At 41.4% G+C, this 19,581-nt stretch overlaps 1 protein-coding gene across 1 annotated transcript in view; it reads left to right on the top strand.

The window, feature by feature from the left end:
- Positions 1-19,581, top strand: part of LOC142042644 (contactin-4) — a 307,150-nt gene that overhangs the window by 163,879 nt on the left and 123,690 nt on the right. Inside the window, exons 3-4 of the mRNA XM_075052777.1 lie at positions 12,276-12,402; positions 13,437-13,612. Of these exons, the coding sequence (XP_074908878.1) occupies positions 12,276-12,402; positions 13,437-13,612 (303 nt within the window). The remainder of the gene's footprint in view (positions 1-12,275; positions 12,403-13,436; positions 13,613-19,581) is intronic.

Raw genomic sequence — 19,581 nt, 5'->3', positions numbered from 1 at the left:
TAAGGGTCCTAAATTGCAGTGTAAGAAGCCATAAAAGTCAGGTTTTTGACAGCTATTACTGATTTCTTTTCCCTGCTGCATTACTTAAAGTTCATAACATTTTTAAAAAATTAAAGGAATACATGCTATCCATGGGCAGATTGTATAAATTGCACTCCCAGTTGCTCTTTTGATGTTTTACTGATTGAACTCTGGGAACTTTATTTAAGCTGCCCTCAATTTGGCATTCAGCGATGTTAATTTTAATGCCGGATTCACGTGGGATCTGGTTTTTGCGTGTCTGTGGAGAGTCTGGTCCCTCTGCGGGGATGACCCAGCAGAATAAATGAGGATAAACAGTGACTTGCAGAAAAAGAGTTGGGGACTGTCCGTGAGTGCTGGAGGTCCCTGTGCTGGGGGTGGCCATGCAGGGCAGGACACGGTGCCAGTGGCTGGTGTGTCCCGGCAGCCGGAGCCACAGCAGCTCCCCTGCACCCCGCGGCTTCTCTGTGCAGGGAATCATCTGCTGGAGAGGAGGAATGCTTTCGGTCCCTGCTCTGCTGAGGATTACAGAAACATTTACAAAAAAAATTAAAAAAAATTGAAGGACAGCTCCTCGAATGTGCCCTGAATTGGTGCAGTTCCACTGACTTCAATGAAGTTACGGAGATTTACACCAGCTGAGGTGCCAGCCCGGTGTCCCAACAGCAGACTTCAAATGCCTTAAATCCATTTATGTAACATAACCACCTAGAGATTATAGCATTGGATCCTGTTTACAGGATTAAACACTTTCTTGCTTTAGCAGCAGTGGGAAGAGCTAGTGAGGTGTTCCCAGCCATGGCCAGAAACCTGCCCGGCATTGTGATACTGTGCAGTGTGATCCTGGCATGTCTCAGGAGGGCATGCAGTACAGCAAGGACTGTAAGAAGGGCTTTGATTTACCTCTGTATAACTTTAAAAGAGAGGTTATTCTCTTTTCCTAAATGAAAAAAAGTTCTGTTTAAACCCCAGATACCCAGGATGCCATCAGGCTTGCTTTCAAGACAGCCAGAGACCATTAGAAGCTGATGCTGACAATTTTGCACCAAAAATATAAATATATAACATTATAAACATGAGGTTTCCCTCTCTCACCATTCTTGCAGTTACACTGTAATTTGTTACATTGAAATATTGTATGGTTTTCTTAATGCAAGGGCTGAACTAGCTAGAAATCGTAAAAAAAATGCAGAGTGTAATATTTGTAATGAGGCAGATGCTTAAAAGGTGTGTCTGTGCCAGTAGTCTACAACAGAAAGGACACAGAACTCATGCTCACCTTATTCCCACTTTACTGAATATGAAGTATTTTCTCATGGGGCCACATGTGAAACATCATGTTTAATTTGTAATACATAAATGCTGTAGGGAGCTACATGTATCCCAAGTGGAAGAGTTTGGACAGGGTTGTGAAAGGCACACCACCAAAATACAGTTGTGGTGGTCCCTGCAGCCTTCCCAGGGTTTGAAAATGAACAAGTACTGTCCTTCATAGCCATGGATGTGTGTAGATCTTGAGAGAAACTATACTCATGTCCCGTGTGCTCATTTCTTATTCTTTTTATGTCTTTATATTCAAATTCAGCTAGAAAAATTGCAAATCCTGAGCTTTTTTTGCAGGAATGTGTTTACAGTTTAACTCAGCTTTTCCTCCCCCCCCCCCCAATAGCCCTCATGTATTAAAAAAATATTTCTGAAAAGCAGCTGCTTTTTTCCAAAGTTTCTATGCTTTTAAAAGATTGAAATGGATTGAATATACAACTCGGCTACCTTGATTTAGATGGACACTACCTTTATTCTTCCAATTTTTTTAAAAACAGACTTGCTACATCAGAATTATTGCTTGAAGGCATTTAAATTGAATGCTTTTAATGCAATCTAGACTATTTTAGATTAAAATAAACTAGCTCTTTTGCAGAATCACAGGCAAATGTAGAGGAACCAGAGGCAGAGACCACCACAGGAGAGATTTTTGAAGTCATCCAAGAGAGACAGGTGCCTTATTCTTCCAAACATTCAGTGTTGGGTAGACCCATGGGCAGACGCACGGCCTGTGTTAGCACAGGCTGTGCTTTCATACACTCATCTCTGTTAAACAGTTGTCAGTTAAATAAAAGCTGCACACCTTGACTACATCTGACTAGCACCTTCGGATGCCTAACGCTGGGAGAGGACACAACAGGTGAGATGATGAAACTTCATCACCTGCGTTCTGTTACATTGTTGTCTCAGGGATATGGAAATACTGCCAAATATTGCCAAAACCAAACAGATAAGGAGAAATTTGGGTATTGGGTATTGAGTTAACAGATAGCTGTTTTACCTTCTGCTTTGTTCATGTTTTGAAAGTTTTGTGGGTGTCTGTTGGCAGTAAGTCACGCGTGCTAGCTGAATGCTGGTCTGCTCCTGGGAAAGCATTCCTGATATTCCCATAATTACTCAGTACTCAGCAGCACTGCCTGCTCTGGGCATAAGCAAGGGCTTGTACGACAGCTCTCAGCACTGCTTCTCTTAATGATGTGCAACTAAATGTCAGAGTCATCCCTGATCTATTCTCTTGTATACGGTGGTGTGTTTTCTTGCCGTAATTGCAAAATGTGTGCCCGTGACCCAGAACAAGCAGATTTACAGTGCCCCATTGACAAGCTGAACCACTGTACGTGCATTTTCTGACCAGTGACATAGTGCAAATTAAGTTCCTGGTCTTTCGCTTGAAGTGTGCCGGACTGATTAGATTATCCTTTGCTCGCTGCTACCCAGGAGCAGTACTGCATCGCTCATGAGGCACTGGTAATTTGATCTGCTTATTCACAAATATTTGAGAAAGAAATCCATTGCCTAAACCTCTCTGTAAATAGCCAGATAAAAAAAGTTGGCAGGAATCAGCTTTACTTCTGACAGTGGCTAACGTACTTAAACCTGAAAACAAAAAATGGGCTTCACCTTGAAGCGATGTGCCAGAGAGAGTTCCTTTCACCTTGAAGATTTCTACAGAGTGGGGCTCAATCAATTGAGAGCCTGTACACATTGCCAAAGTTGTCTTTGTTTTTCAAGCAATAGATGATACAGAGATTACAGGTTATTGCCCCAGGGACTTCTCTTTTCCAAGGCTCCAGTATTTTAAAGGAAAGAGGCTTTTTCAATATGAGTATTTTCATAACTTTTTACTGTCGGCTGGTGGAGTGAGGAGGATAGCATTTGTGAACCTGGCTTTTACACACCTTCCTTATTACGTGAAAGATTAAAATCAATTGAGTTCAGGGAGGTATTGCAGAAAGGAAATATGTGGCTTTAAAATATGCACACAGACCTACTATTTCTGTTTTGTTTTTTTCTTTTATGCACTTTATAGTCCCTGTCATACTCAAGACAACGGAAAATCTTAGAATAATGATATGTGTTCTTGGAAGACAGCAATTATATCAACATCTTAAATTTTACTAATAAATCAATAGTTAATTAGTACAGACCTTTGAAACATTTATAATACCTTATCCACAAATAGCCCTATATGAGAACACCTAGCAATGGTGGAGGGATCTGCGGACTTTGGGAGGAGGTTAAAGAATAATTGAAGGCAACTTTGCTTACACAGTAATGTGCTGTACTGGGGCTAGGTCAGAGGTGGAGGTCATGTCAGACTGACCAGATGTAAATATAAAGGTTTTTGATAGTCTAGGATGCTGACAACAGCTTTCTGAAAGAATTTTATAGATTCAGCTCTCTTATTAGGCAAAGGCCATTTTCAGCCTGAACCATAGACTTTACCTGTTTTTGCACATTGCATCCAGGACTTGTTTTCAACAGGGATGGAAAAGAATCAGCCCACTATCAATTTCTAGCTACAAGATACAGGTGCAGTCAGCATTCACAGACCCTGGGAACTGTCCTCATGGTTGGACTTTACCTGTGCTTTCCTGGGAGGTTACAAACCGCTCTGGAAGCCACCATTGCCAACAGCACAAGACTCTTGAGAACCTGAGGCCACAATTCATCAGGCATGGGATGTGGCTGCTACCTCTGCTGTGGCTGTGACAGGCCACCTGCATGCCAGGTGATGCATGAGGATAATGGATTGAGGCAAGATGTCTCAGAGCTGCTCTTCAGTGGTTAAGATTAGTGCCATGGATGGAGTAGACCATGAGCTGCAATTGTCTCACTTAAGTAACAATTTCTCTGTCATTAACTGACCTCCTTGGTTGAAAGTATGTCATGTCCTGAGTTGAAAGAAGTAAAAAATACATAAACCATGAAACAGATTAAACACCAGTATTTCATCTAAGGCTCTATACAATCCCGTCATCAGAGATGCTTTGAACTCAAACATACAGTATTCAAAAGCAGAGCGGCAAAATAACGTTTGCATTGGCAAGTGTCATTTTCAAGGTGTTCAACTGCAGTTGGTGAAGTGTGGGGAGTTGCATGTGAATGAGCACAGCCCTTACAGGTGGTGTCCAACATACCTGTCATTTCATTTTCATTCACGGAGGAGTTGTAATAGTCCCAGTGTTTGGTCTCTAAGAGCATGTTCATTTTGTCTCCGTGTACACTGGTGAAACAAAAGGAGCATGAGCTAATGTGAGAGAGTGACTATTTTTTCTCTTGTAACCAGCAGATTTGACTGATTAAGTAATTACACAGTACCATGAGTTGTTACAGCAATCGTCTTGGGGGAGAATGAAGAAAATAACTGAGGAAAATGCATCCAGTGACTGAAGAGCCGAGTCATGGATCTTGACCGGGGCTCAGTTTAGCAACGTGCTGGTGTCATCCTGGCAGGTGGATTTCTGGTCACAGCTCAAATCCACGAAAGCTGCATGTGCATAACAACAACAAAGATAATTTAAGATGTCTGTATTCCATAGTTAAGTCTAGGGGAACAAACAGTTTATGGTAGGTTTTTAGATAATGCAGGTTTAGTGTTCTTATTCCTAGTGACAGAATATGTTCATTCAGAATAGATGTGTTATGCAGCAGCTTTTGAGAACCCTGGTGAAATTAATATTATTCATCTCAAAACCTGAGTATGCCTTTGTTACTTCAAGAAGAAAAATGTGAGGTGGTTTTTGGTTGGTTTTTTTTTTTTATTACTGCCCAATGGTAACAATAGATGTATTGTGCTAGGTAGGGACAGTATTTTAATTTCCTGTCATAATCCTGGTTTCTAGGGTTGGATATATAACTCTGCTGAATGATTTCCTCAGGGCTAGAGCTTAACTTATAAGACATCAGAACAAGTCTGATTATTATTTATGTATTTAAAAGCATCTTTCAAAAATATCTCTTTGGTTGTTTCTAGTATTTCAGTGCTGGAGATCAACAAATAACCTGATCATTAATGAACAGGCAGCTGGTTCTGTGTAATATTTGTAACTGATCTTTCAGCAGAGGACCTGCAGATGCCCCAATGCTTTTCTATTGTACTCCTCCTCCTCCTCCTCTTATTATTAGTGTTGTTATTGTTGTTGTTGTTGTTGTTATTAGTGTTGTTGTCTTAGAATTACTCATAGCTCTATTGTGGGCTGATATCATCTTTAACAGAGCAGTGCAAGTTTATGTGTTTATTTTCCTGGTGTTAGCTGTGATGACTCAGGGAGAACGCTGCTTGGTGAAGAAAATTGTGATTTTCTGCAGTAATGGAGAAATGTGCTTTTATCGTATACTGAAGAGAACATCTGTGGTGATAATCATGCTGTTGACTTACTAAGAGAACACAAATTACATTCTATTAAATAACGTTTTTGTCGTAGGACAAGTCACTCATTATGCTGCATTGGGAATTGCCTCCTCCTGGCTGTCTAGACCCAGTAGATGAGGCACAGGGAAAACTTGCTTGCTTTTGCGTGTATGGATCAGGTAGCAAGATCATTTTTTTTTTGAAGTGCTAACTTGATGACATTTGCTATAATTAATCATGTGGCATTTAAGTAGGTAAAAATTATGACACCGCTGTGGTACAGACAGTCAGACTGAATGAGAGGCTTCACAGATGAACTCCCTGAGCTGGCATTTGCACGTTTGCTCCTGTGCTCCAGCGTCGCAGGACCCGGGCAGAGGCAGCAGGCGGGCTGGCTCCTGACCTCCCCTAACTGATGGACCCCGGGCTTCCCTCGGCAGTCAGAGCACACTCGCATCGGGGTGGATGTGTTTAACCCTGCCTTTAATTCAAACTGCTCCAGATACTTGGGTCACTTGTAAATAGAGTCGTCAGACCATTACTGTCTCCATTTCAAATTCTGGAGCTCTTCCATGCCTGCATTTACGAGAGTGAAGATTTATTTCTTCCTGTCTTCTGAGCCTCTGGATTTTATGGCTGCGTGGCTGTCTCTGAGGAATATCTGACACCGCTTTTGAACTTGGGTATCAGATGCTTGCCTGTCAGATGTCACCTGTCAAGCATGGCTTTCCACTTTAACTGCTCTTGTACTTGGTACAGCAGCGATCTGGGAAATAAAAGTATGTCAGAAAACAGAGGTGATAGCGGGAGGAGCCATCTGGCTCGTGGTCCCTGTTGGAGAGCTGTAGGGTGCTACAAAACAAGCCCAATCTTGCAGCCTGGTGCTGCAAGGGGTCAGGAGAGAGGTGGTGGGTCTCTTACTCATCCAGCTTCTTACCCCAGAAGCAAGTCTGCAGGGGATGTCTCGGACAAGATCTCTGGGTGTTTTGCTCCTGCGGCTCAGAGTATTGCAGTGGAACTGCAGAAAGTGCATCTTATGCAGTGGTGGGGTGATGATGATGAGAAGGAGGAAAAGAGGCTCATCATTTGTTTCAGCTTTGCTCCCAATGAAAGTATCTGAATGTTGTTGTTGGTTTGTTCTCTTTAGTAATCTTGACTGGTTTTTTCTTAAACATGTGGGTCAGCCATGGTGCAGTGGTAGGCAGGAACAATTAGCAGCCCAACAGCAGAGGCAGGCTGGTGGCTGTCTCCAAAGATGTAGCGCTATAAGGCCTTTCCCTTAAAAATAACACTTCATACAAGACTTTTTAGATCCCCTCTTTTTAAATACATTTTTTGTTTCTATTGAATGGGAAGCACCTTTAGCAGGTCTTGTTCATTGAGAAGTCTACAGAATTATTTGTAGTAGCACTATCTGGTGTAAAAATTGCTTTCTTGTAATTTCAAAGCCATTAGCACCATTTGTGCATGCAGTTGATGTTAATAGAAGTGACAGGCAAAAAATAAAGAGCAAGCCGTCCAATTTAGTCTTCTCCTGCTCAGGAGGACATAATGCAGCTGACTAACCTTGAAGAGCAGGCTGTTGTGTTAATCAGTGATGCCCTTGAGCTGTCCTATCCATTTCACTTTCCAGTTTCCTGAAGAGTTGCTCTTCCCAAGGTGCAGTTTTGTCTTGAAGAAATACCGACTTGTAGTGCTGTATGAAAACACACCAGCATACATAGCAGAAACCAATTCCCTCGGCAGCAAACAAGGAAAGGATTTTTATCATTTATACTGGATATACTCCAAGAATTCTCTTTTCAGTTTAGTTATTATCTTTCCCTACAGTGTGCAATATTCAATTAAACCTTCTCTCAAATTGGCCATAACTTTCAATGAAAATTAAAGCAGTTCCATTTAGGTAACGATATCCGTCACTGGGCTTAATGTTCAGAGAGAATAGGAATGGTTTCACCTGTTCATGTGAATTAACCTCAGCTGACGTTCTTCATGTTTCAATTCCTCAAAAGTGCAGAAAGATGACAAGCATTTAGCATCCTACTGGATATGCTGACTTTCAGGTTTAGGGTACGGGAGGGACACAGAAAATATACTCTTCATTTGTAATGTATTTAAATTAATCTGGCATTTTAAAGTAGATTTTGTGATTCACTAGGAAAAAAAAAGTGTATGGATCTCAGCAGAAGCTAGCATAGCAGCATGTTCATCTAAATTATCTATCACATTCTGTCCAACAGCATATGGGCATACCCCTCGTACTGTGTTTAAAAGTGTTTCTTTGAACATGAAATCTACTGAAATTTCTTATACCCTGCATCTTACTGAAAGAAATACACTTCCCTCAAAGGAGGCAGACCCAGAGCAGTAGTACATTTGTTTCATCTGACAGGGGAAAAAAAAAATGCTTTTTGGTAACCAATCTTGTTTGCAACTTGTCTTAAGCTGAGGGCAGCTCAGTGTTCATTCTGGGTTAACTCATTTCGGGCTCGAGCAAAAGAAATGTAACTCAGAACAATAAAATCTGTCACTGGGAGAGTGTCTCAACAGTTAGCTTGTCCGGGAAGGTTACTTATTGTATTTTCCCAGGACAGTAACAAATGTGTAAGGAGTAGCACAGGTTATGCAGTAGTTGCTGAATATCGTAAAGAGTGAAGTGAGCTAAAATAACTGAGCAGCTTTCATGTGTGTGCATACATATATGCACTGCTTCATTGTTCTGTTTGATTAAATGACCAAAAGAGAGCCTAATAAACACAATCTGATAAGGGCAAGGGAAAAGCCTGCTAAGCTCCGGAAAGAACCGCCTTCTGGCATCGATGGGCTTCTGTGGATCAAGCAGCTAGTTGTGTTCATCAGTGATAAGCTAAAAATGTGTTGTTGCTTTGTGATTGTGAGTCCCTGAACATTATTGCAATAGAAAAGAAGTTACCACTTTTATTTAAAAAAAAGGTGTAAAATTCACATTTCAAATTTATCTGAATAGCAAACCTTTGCTCCCACAAAACCAGACACTGTAACAGAGCAAATGCATTTGCCTGTGCTGACGCCAAACATCTGAAATCTGTTTCTACCCAGTAATGTAAGTTAGTAAAAAATGGACTATTTATGGTACAGGTACTTTTAGTTTTCTGTCTGTAAGAATGTAGACAGCAGTTTATTAGTGACTATTTAGTGTTCTTTGAACCAAATCCTCCTCTTCTGTAAGGTACTGTGGCTCAAGTTTTGTCACACACCATGTTAGGATCTGGGCTGCAGTGATTTCAATCACGCATTAGACTGTAGCAAAAGGACTCTACAGGCTGAAGATTAAATAGTTTGGACTTGCTTATCTTGGTTATACACAAGCAGCAATAAGAGAAAGAAGAAAGGCACTCAAAATAATTTTATCTACCCAGTGTTGCAAGGTTTTTCCTCCTCTTCTGAACCCCTGATACGCTGGCAGCTGCTTTCAGACCTTCTCCCTGCCTTACCCAACGCTGTTCTCTTGAAAGCCAAGTAGTAGTTGCACCAGGGCTTTTCTTCTTGCTGGCTAACAGGAAGGGCAAGCATTTTTTGCCATATAAAAGCTGAATGTTAGTGTCAGCAGCAGCTATAATATTTGGAGAGTGGTTTCATTTGATCTTCCATGAGCTTCTATTTTAGCTTAGGCAAATTAAGTTATTTAGCCTTTTCACCTATATGTGACTATTTCTACCTTTGTAGTTCTTTACTTTTTGTCCGATGTGTTTTCTAAATTGTACTTTGCTTACTAATTATGTAGGCAGATTGTGATGTTTCTCACAAATGTAACTCCCTATCAAACACCCCGTTGCATCATGTGGACCAGTTTCATTATACCTTGAAGACCAGTGTCTCACCCCAGGACGCTATACCGTAAGGGTCTGGGCCCTGATCCTGCAGCCAAGTGATGTCCTAGTCATATGGGGACACGTTTGGACCCTTAGATTTGTTTGTGTGTCTGTTTCCCGACTCGAGTAGGTGAGCTATCCACTTTTTAATGCAAAGTGTATTTTCTTGTGATGGGAGGAGGACCAAGAATCTGACCTTTAGCATGATGTGATATGATATAAATTGACACACCGTAATTGAAATAACAGCAAATGACAGCGTAGTGTGACTTCAGTCCTTTGTGGGGGGTGAGGCAGATGACACAGCTGATGCAACACGTACCTGAGTCAGCACGGTTCACTAACTGGATTACCTGGGATGGTCTGGCTTGTGCCTGTCCCGGCACAATCAAGCTCCTTGCCTATGGGAGTTGAAGCGATTCTTACACAGGACCTGAGCACCAGGCCAGCTTCTGTATTTTACAATTAGAAAACTGGATAAATTAAAATATATTTTAATTCTCTTGTTTTCAAACCCGTTAATATAGTACTCAGAGCTGTAATCTTCATGGGCCAGATTCTAATATTATTTCTTACAGTGAATGAGACTTTTTAAGGAGTGAAGCAGCCCTGGGTCTCAGAAACAAGTCAGGATATCATAATCTAACCCTGTATGCTTTATGGTTATTATTATCTTTTTATGCCAGCAACAGTAAGTTGCACACAGGTATAATTTAAAGCTAGAGATTATGTGAAATGTGTTTTGAATAATAAATGAGTCTCAGTCAGATATCGTTAACATATAATTAAAAATAAAGATAAACACAACTGATATGACTGTATGCTTAGTGCATTCTCTTTTGTGGTGGTGCCTGAGGGAGGAGATACGGGGGAGAGGTTGCTCCATTATAATCTTCCTGGCATAGTCTTTCTGAAATCCTTCTGTGGAGGTGACAGAATTTTTTCCCTGGAGTAGAGAATTATTGTTCTGTCCCTAATAAATCCAGGTGATTTCCCAGTGTCGGGCGATATGAGGGCTGTTCACATTCATACTCACCTTCCTCCCATTGGGAAGATGCATCGTCTTCTGTTCATTCCTTTTTCTTTCTTAATTTTTTTGTTCATCCCATCATCTCTATATTTTATTTATTCATTCTCCTCTGACCTCCTATACCCACAAATTTCCTGCATGTCCACCAAGATGGACATCTGGCAGCAGACCAGACAGCAGCGTGGCTGCCTGGCCAAAGCGACGTCCGTGCTCGCATCCCTGCGAGTCCCTGCCCTCGGCAGCGAGGAAGCTGTGGGTACCACCAGCAGCACCCTGATGGCCCATGCAGTTGCCCTTTGTCCCATCAGTACTCTGCAAGAACAGAAGTCTGCTGTAAAGATGATAGGGCAGAACATGATCGGAAAATGTTCAAAAAATGTTAAAGCAAGGCTCCTTCTATTCAGCTAAAAGGCTTTCTGACTGGGAGCAGTTTTTACTGGGTCCTTACTTGCGCTATACTTAAGGGAGGCAGCTAGACATCGACACTGATGGGCGGAAAAGTCTTGGTGAAATCAAGGTAGCTGATCTTTTCAGGGAAGAAAAGTTGGTTTCCTTTATGTTCTGAACAGCTACCGTGAAGATAAAACTGTCTAATACAAACAGGATGGAGAGCAGGGAATTTACGTTGTAACTTTTTGTGGGCATTTTGAGCAATGTTGACATATTTCATGAAATCCTGTAACTGCAAAGTGGCAGGCAGAGAAAAGCTGTACCTCAGGACCGTTCCTGTTAGCAATGCTTACCCTTAGTTCCAGGTTTGAAAAAAGATAAACTGATAAGATGAAAATTTAAAGTGGTTGAGAAGAGAGGAAAGAAGATATGAAGGAGTTAATAACACAGAGGATAAAAATGTGTTTTTAAAATAAAGAAGAAAAGTCAGTACAAGGAAGGCTCCTGTAAGTAATCCCCAACCTCAGACTGCTGGACTGCTGTGAAATGACTACTGAACTCTTTGAAGGTTGTTCTGCCAAAATATTTTCACTCTTCTACCTGTATTTAGAGTGAGGTTTTAATACTTGAAAGTGCACAGGTGTGTAATGTGCTTGCCGGCGCAGTTCATACCAAGCACTCAGGACCTTTGTGCCCGGGGAGTACAGTGAGGTACAAGGGCTGGTGCCTGGGGGATCCCTGCAGCATCACCGCTGGGAAAGGGCAGAAGATGTAAAAGGGTTTACATGGCCAAGGGTCCCCTCCGAGGGGCTGATGCTCAGTTACGCCCCGTGACTGCAAAAACGTTTCAATCCAGGGATGGCAGAACCACTTTTAATGGAGGGGCTTCCTGGGGGCTGTAAATGCTGGTGAACCTCTGGCTCTCATTACTGTGTAGCTGTATTTAATAATGTGGGTTTTTAATTTACAGTGAAAATATTTAAGTTTTTAAATGTGAAACTGAGCATTCTGGTTTGAAGTAAGCTTTGCATGTTCCCATTTGTTTGAACTTTGGGTAAAGTTTCAGTCTGTGCTCTGTTTAGTGCACAAACATTTTCACGAACATTGACCGCACTTGGGTTCAATGACTTCTGGAAAAAAAAAATCTGGCTGCTATTAAAAAAAAAAAAAAAGGTGTCATTATCACATCTTTTCTAGGCTGAATGATACGTGGCCTTTTGCTGCTAAGATACTATTTTATATTTTAACACTGGCTACATGGAGATTCCATCAAATATCTGTCCCATTTTTCCTCTGTTTAATGCAGACGACAACACACTGCATGGGCCAGTTTTCCTTCAGGAGCCCAACAGCGTGATCTTCCCCTTGGATTCGGAAGAAAAGAAAGTGAAGCTGAGCTGCGAAGTAAAAGGAAATCCCAGACCAACCATTGGGTTTGTTGAATGTTTAACTATTCTTTAGCACGATCTCCCCTCTACAGCAGTATCCCCCAAGAGCGTGTATCATGCAGTATAACTCAGTGATACCCCTGGAGTCTGTCACAATACTGATAAAAAAAGACAGGCATCAGGAAATTACTACGTATTGCAGTGCAATTGAAAAATTTGGACAAGAGTTCAAAAAGGTTATGAAGGGATTATAAATAGTCTTGGCTCCCAGATTAACCATCCTTTTCCATAAACATGGACAAAGCTCTTAATTGTTTTTAGCTTTAGTAGCTGCTTTGCAATCCTTAGAAAAAAGATGGTATACTACTACAGTGATGCTACTGCTGTAAATCATTTAGGCTGCTGGTTTTTTTCCTTTAATACCTTTCTCATTTTCTTCACCAAAGTAAATGCCACTCTGAAACCGATTAGTCATCAGACCTCAGCCACCGTGCTGTCTTCTGAAACGACCGACTATTTAATGCAATAAACTCTGTTGATTCACTGGTGCAAACATACTCAAATTGTTTCTCTGTACGTTCTGGAGCTGCTATGCGGCTGTGGCTCCCTTGCATGCTCCATTGAGGGCTGATGGGCATGAGGGTTGCTGTAACTGGGGCAATGTGGTGCTGGAATTTCTCAGTGCCCCCGTTTGTGACAACATCTGCTGTGAGTTTTCTTAAATTTAAAAACAAACAGCTAGCAAGTCGGGAGTGGAAAAAAACCCCAAAACCTCAGTGGACTTGAATGGTTTAAAGATCCTGTTTCTGGGACTTCCCCTTGCAAAATGATTAATTCCAAAGAGCAGCAGCACTAGCAACTACAGAAACATTAATCATAGCAGAGACTGAAATATATGTCAAGGATATTGCTCTTTCAGTTAAATACTGGAATATTTTGCATTTTCATGCCTTTTTTTTTTTAGTGAGTAGTCAAAAGATGTTTTAAATCTTTCTTTATTTACTTCATGTTATATTTTCAAATACTCAAGAGCATCCATTAATATTAGCAGAATTTAACTTTGGCATTTTGTGCTATAGCTGGAAGTTAAATGGAACCAGTATTGACATCGGTATGGATTACCGCTACAGCGTGGTGGAAGGCAACCTGTTGATCAATAATCCCAATAAAACCCAAGATACCGGAACATACCAGTGTGTAGCAACAAACCCGTTTGGAACGATTGTCAGCAGAGAAGCAAAGCTTCAGTTTGCTTGTGAGTAACAAGGCAACCTCCATTCCTGCAGCATGCTAGAAAAACCTGAGAGCAATGCCACCTTTCCTAACCTTTTCTAATGCATTACGCAGTATTCTCTGAGCTGTTCATGCAGTAGAGAAAACACCTGGATTTAGAGGGGAAATGTGAATGAGGAACAGATGCATTGGTTTATGGTTATTTAGCTAAAATTGTATGTAGTATGCAGGGTAAAATGTCTCATTTCTTGAGAAAGAGGCCACCTAGGAAAGTATCTGGCAAACAGGATCTCACCATTGATTTTTCCTTTCAGTGGAGAATTAAAGCTTCAAAATATTTGAAGGAGTATGCTCTTTATAAGGAATAAATTCACAATGACAGTTTTCACAAGTCCTACATTTCAGTTCTTAGGTACGAGTACTTTCAGGTATGGGTGATGTTTTGGAACTGTGTATCGAAGGGAAAACAGGCTGCTTTGTATTTATTTTGAGTTAAATTCAGAATTGCAGCTTCTTGTCGAAAGCTAAGGATAACAAAAGACATAGGTCTTGATGTGAATTAGCATTGTATGAAATTATGTAAAGCCATTTTGAGGTACAGGATAAAGTCTGTAAGAGTGGGCAAATGATAACGCAGGACCACAAGTCATCTTTTTTCTCATGTAGTTGAGAAAGTGAAGGCAGAGAATAGATACATGGACTTATTCATCCATCATCTCTGTGATTTCTCTGTGCTGTTGTCCTGGGAGGGGTGTACATAGCAGCTTGGTAATTACAGCAGGAGCTGCTATGAAATATCCTTGCATGCACTTGCAGGAGTTCAAGGCAGTCCATTCCGTTCACAGACATGAAGCTATCAGTAGTGGTGAGCTGGGCTTTCAGTAGTGCTTAATGAAAGATGCTTTTGACTGACTGGTAAGAGAACCTGATGTACTCCAGCTACAAAAATGAAAAGTAAAAATGCCAATAAACACCAGGTTCACGCAATATAGAGAGGTGATTTGTAATGAGAAATATTACTGTGAGTAGAGTCAAGTCCTCTGTCTCCCTGTGTTGTTTACAATATATTATCTATTTGCTTATGACCTGTGTGTGTTTTTCCATGACTGAGGGTGCGTTTTCACTCTGGATGGGTAATGAACAGCTTCCTTAAGACCAATCTCATCACTCCACATTTCAGTATGTCAAGGTGATCACTTCATAAGTACTGTGTTGGTCTGCTTCTCTGATGACCACGTGTTTCACAGCAGGCTCTGTCTTACAAATCGTGGCCTTCTGCTAGCTGGCAGGGTGAGCCTGGGAAGCATCCTTATTCAGAGCAAAGAACTTCAACTCCCCCTTGGCTGGGGTTGTACTGTTTGCTGAAGTCAATCGTTCAAGGACAAGCTGGGTACCGGGTTGCAATTCCTTAGACACTGGTCCTGGGCTTCAAAGTTCAGGATGTGGGACTTGGAGGGAGAATCCTGATGCTGGCAAGTGCAGTAGCCACAGACTACTTGAGTGGAAATACATCAGCTTCCTTGCTTGTTTAAATTGTTAGGTGCTTATTAGTCAAGAGCTTGCAAATGCAGAGAATTCTGCACAAAAATAAGAAACCTTTAACATTTTATCTTTGCTTCGGTTACAGAGTGTTTGTTAAATTCTATTTAATTTATCTATGTCAGTGAATGATACATCTGGCAAAAATCTTTCAGGTTTACTAGTGGACCAAATATGAATTTGGTTTGATTGATTCTTAGGTAAGAAGATTGAACTCAAAACCAAAGCTTGTTCCTTTCCAGTTACAGTAATGATGGGGAACTTGAATAATGTAATATTTTTAATTCCTAAAATTTATTTTAGATTGCTAAAACAGCATAATCAATTAGATACATTTGGATTAAATAAAAAAAAAAAATCAGCGATTTTCAAGGTAGGCTCTGTGCTTTCACAAAACAGGAAGTCATTTTGTCTTGTACAATCAAAGGGATGGCAACCAGAATTAGCTGAATTATGAAACAGAGTGGTTTAAGTTTATTACAAAAGCTCTGCCTCCAGGAACCAGTAAAAATGGGCATCTGTATTAGTAATGGGTGGGTTTTGGCCTTGACGTCCAAGATGTGCGGATGCAGTAGCCCTGCTTAATATAGCTACTTGCCTTTATGTGGTTTTATTCCAAATGTGATCATTTTTGGATGGCCTTCTGTAGGTTCTGTGTGGAATAACCGAAAACCCTGTATGTGGAGGATTCATTCTAGCCACTGGAGAGCTCTCTTGAACCTGTTTGCTCTCAGTTGCTTTCTCAGGATTTTTCCATTTTATCAAGTTACTTTCCTGGAACTTACACCCTTGTCTGGCACCTAGATTACACATGCAGTCTCTGACCCAGCTCCAGCATTTCAGCTTGGTCTCTTATGCCCCACTATGTCACATATTATGATTTAGCTGTGGAAAGCCCCTTGGTTAGAGACTCAGGACTGTACTGCTTAACCTGTCTGTAGCTTCCCCCCTCATCCGAGCAATCCCTTATTTTCCATCCTGATCCTGCGTTGTGTAATTTTTGTGTTCTCATTTTTATTTCTGAGGAAAGTTATTGCTGGGTCTTTTGAGACTAATGTCTGGGGGTTTGAGCTTTTTTTTTTTTTTTCACTCTTAGGGGTTAAATTCTGAATCTTGGGGCATCAGTAATATATGTTCGTTTGTTCTTCAAGGGCTGTATTATTCTTCTCTAGCGTTTTCACTGAAGATTAAACTGCGATCTAGCTATTCAACCTCCTGTGGAGGTCAGACAGGGTCAGCAATTTAATCCTTGAAATATGTATTTAGGTTACAAACTCATTACGATAAAAGTGCTAATATTTTCCCCCAATACTTGCTTTGTGAGATGTCATTTACATCATTTACATTTCAAATTTGTTCTTTTTTCTTTTTTTTTCCCCAATGCTAGTTGTCTCTGAAATTGAACATGAGGAATCTGCTGTGCCACAGTAACAGAATATGGATTAATGATGCACTAAACCCTGTCCTTAATAGCAATACAGGCTCTCAGAAAATAAAAAAAAGCTTTAAAGTCTGAGTATGGATTCTAATAATGGCTTTTCTAAAATGATCTGCAAAAACACAGCTGAACTAGATTAAATTATGTGCTTTTTATTTTAGGGGATGGGGCTTAGCTTGACAATTTTATTCACTGTACCGTAGTTTCTGTTTGGAAATAACACTGAAATCAATAAGAAGTTATGCCTGGAAAGAAGCACAGTTCTGATGCGGCAGTTTAGAGATGTACCCACCCATTCAGACATATGATTAAAGCTGTTTACTATGGCCCAGATCCTGCTTCCGTTTAAATTGAAGATAAAACTTGTATTGATTTTTAGTGGCACCAGAGTTGGACCATACCACTCAGAAAGTGATGAATTTGCAAGTTGTTCCGCCTGCTCAGCTCCCATTCTCTTTGGCATGACTTGAAGGTGCTGAGCAGCTCTTGGCTGAGGGCACGAGAGCGGTAGAGCTCAGCACAGAGCAGCACGCCATGAGCAGGATGTGCTTTTAATGAGCTTCCTTGCCAAATTATTTCTACTGACTGTGAAATAATTTACAAAATGGAACATAAGTGCACACAGATGCTGAAAGTTTCATTTATACCCACATCTCCATAGATGTAAAATCACAAAGTTCAGTCCTGGGAAAGGCTTCAAGAGCTTCTCTGTCCCCAGTGCGAGGCAGCATCAATGCCCTTCCTTAGAGAAGCTCACTAGCCTGTTCTGCACAACAGTTGCAGACCCTTGTCAGGAGTGTGTTATTTGGAGGACTACTTATTAAGATTTAATTTCACTTACATTGATGGCCTCTGCTAGTACTAATCTTACCTGCTAGCAGCTACTGCTGGTCGTGTGGAGTATGCTTGTACTCCATGCCCTGTGCAGGTAATGACCCAAAGGCTTTCAAACTTATTCCTCCCCCTTCTATTGACCATTGAGTGTGGTAGATGTCCAAAGGATTGTGCCTTTGGGAAGCTGAGCCTGATACCTTTTCACCAGAAATGTCTTTGCAGAAGCCCCTGATTTATCGCCGTGTGTGGGTGACCATGGAGAGTGCCAGCTTCCACATAACTTGTAACTCTTGTCTGCTGTCTTTGGGTTTGTTCTTGTTTAACCAAAGGTTTGTAAAGCAGAAAGGGGCCAGATTGTCAAACCTGTTCAAAATGAGCAACACTGGTGGAAGTGGGCTCAGAGGAAATAGGACTATGTAAGGTTTTCTCTTCTATGCATAATTCTTTGCCAAGTGATGTCCAGATCTTTTCTCTTGTGATCACATTGGTGCAGTGGAATAAGTGAGACAGGACTCTCCCTAGCAAAGAGAATGGCAATTACTATTTTGCCTTTCAGCTGATTGATCAGCACCTATAGAATAATATCTCTAATTAGAGAGTAACTTCGATATTTATTTTACCTTGCTGAGGCTGCAGTTTGTTTTTTACCACCAAAACTGAAACCAGACATTTTTGCACGTCTCCAGGAGCAGTGCAGGGCGTCAATCTGGACACCCATGTGCCCCCACCCCAGGGGTCTCCAGACTGCGTCTGCTCCGTTGCTGCCTCCACCTGTGGCAGCTAATGCTTCCCCAGGATGGGACCAAGGCTCTGCTCTGCTCTCCTGGGATATGACCCCTGTCTTCTCCTGTGGAGCCATCCCCAGTGCTGGTAGATCAAATGTCCTTTCCCTGCTGTGATAACTAGGCTCAATTTGGCCCTAAACTCCTCAGCAGGATTTGCAGTTTAACTTGAAAATACTCAAAGATAATGCTACCTCTAGTAATGCTGATTTTAAAATAAACTCTCTGGAGAGTAGGTGAGTAGCCATGCAGTAGCTGTTGCCTTTCTCATCAGTACCGATGTTTGTCAAATGCTATTGATTTTGAAGTGAGTATCCAAAGAGGAAAATTAAGTCCAAACCGGTGCAGTTTTTCAGTCATAGCATTGTTTTGCCCCCCGTTGTTATAAAAACTGCCTAAAAGTGATGTCTGTGAAACATGAGCTGTTAGAGAAATGGGATCTACTTCTCAGGAGTTTTTAGAATTTTGCACATTATCGCACCACCACGCTGGGAGGACAGTTGGTGTCCTTCCTCTCGCTCTGTACAGAGACACTTCTGTGAAATCGGTGCCTTTCCAACCTGTAGCAACCCATAGTTTCTATGAAGGAATTTCCTTTGAATCTGTTATTTAACAGGTCCATGCTAATGCTGTGGGTATTTTCTGCTGTTGGCGAAAGTGATATTGATGTCCAGGGGGCTGAGGTACCAATTTTTAGAACAGAAATGGGGCCCCAGGAGAGGGGATGATGGGGCTGAAGGGAGGCATCCTCAGAGGATGCTGGAGCAGCAGCAGCAGCAAAGCATTCCTGTGCTGCACCTGGGAGCTGCGGGCAGATGAGATGAGATGCAAGGGGGAAGGTCTCCTCCTCCTCCTCCTCCCCCTCCTCCTCCTCCTGCATACAGCCCTGGTCAGGCAAAATGGCTGATTTTCTATGTGGAATTTAGCCTGAACTGTTTCACTGTGTTTGAAGATTAAACTGTGCCTGGAGGGCAGGGTTTGGAGGTGGGCTTCTTTCCACCGCTAACCAGGGCAGCAGCCTCAGACACCTTTTGTACATTTTCCATTGGATTATTCATTTATAGAAAATCTAACTTCTTCTCCGTTACCGTGAGCACGCTCCTAACTGCAGGGAATCACACTATTGTTTCTGAAAACTGCTTCCCCCCCCATGCTTTAATAAAGGAATTTGGTTTATAGAAGTGCTTCTGCAAAAATAATTGTTACGCATGAATTAGCAGCTAGGACTCGGCACTGTGCAGTGCAAACTGTAGCAGAAAATACAGTAATAATGTGGTTGTAATGAGAATACTTTGGGGCTTTGACCTACCATCCCAAAATAATTTCACTGTGATGGTAGAAAAAGAAAATTACTCCCAACATTGCACTGAAAAGAATTTTTTTCAGTATTCCCATTGC

This window comes from Buteo buteo, chromosome 21, assembly GCF_964188355.1.
Source record: "Buteo buteo chromosome 21, bButBut1.hap1.1, whole genome shotgun sequence".
Lineage (NCBI taxonomy): Eukaryota > Metazoa > Chordata > Aves > Accipitriformes > Accipitridae > Buteo > Buteo buteo.
This window is presented reverse-complemented; position numbering and strand designations above follow the sequence as displayed.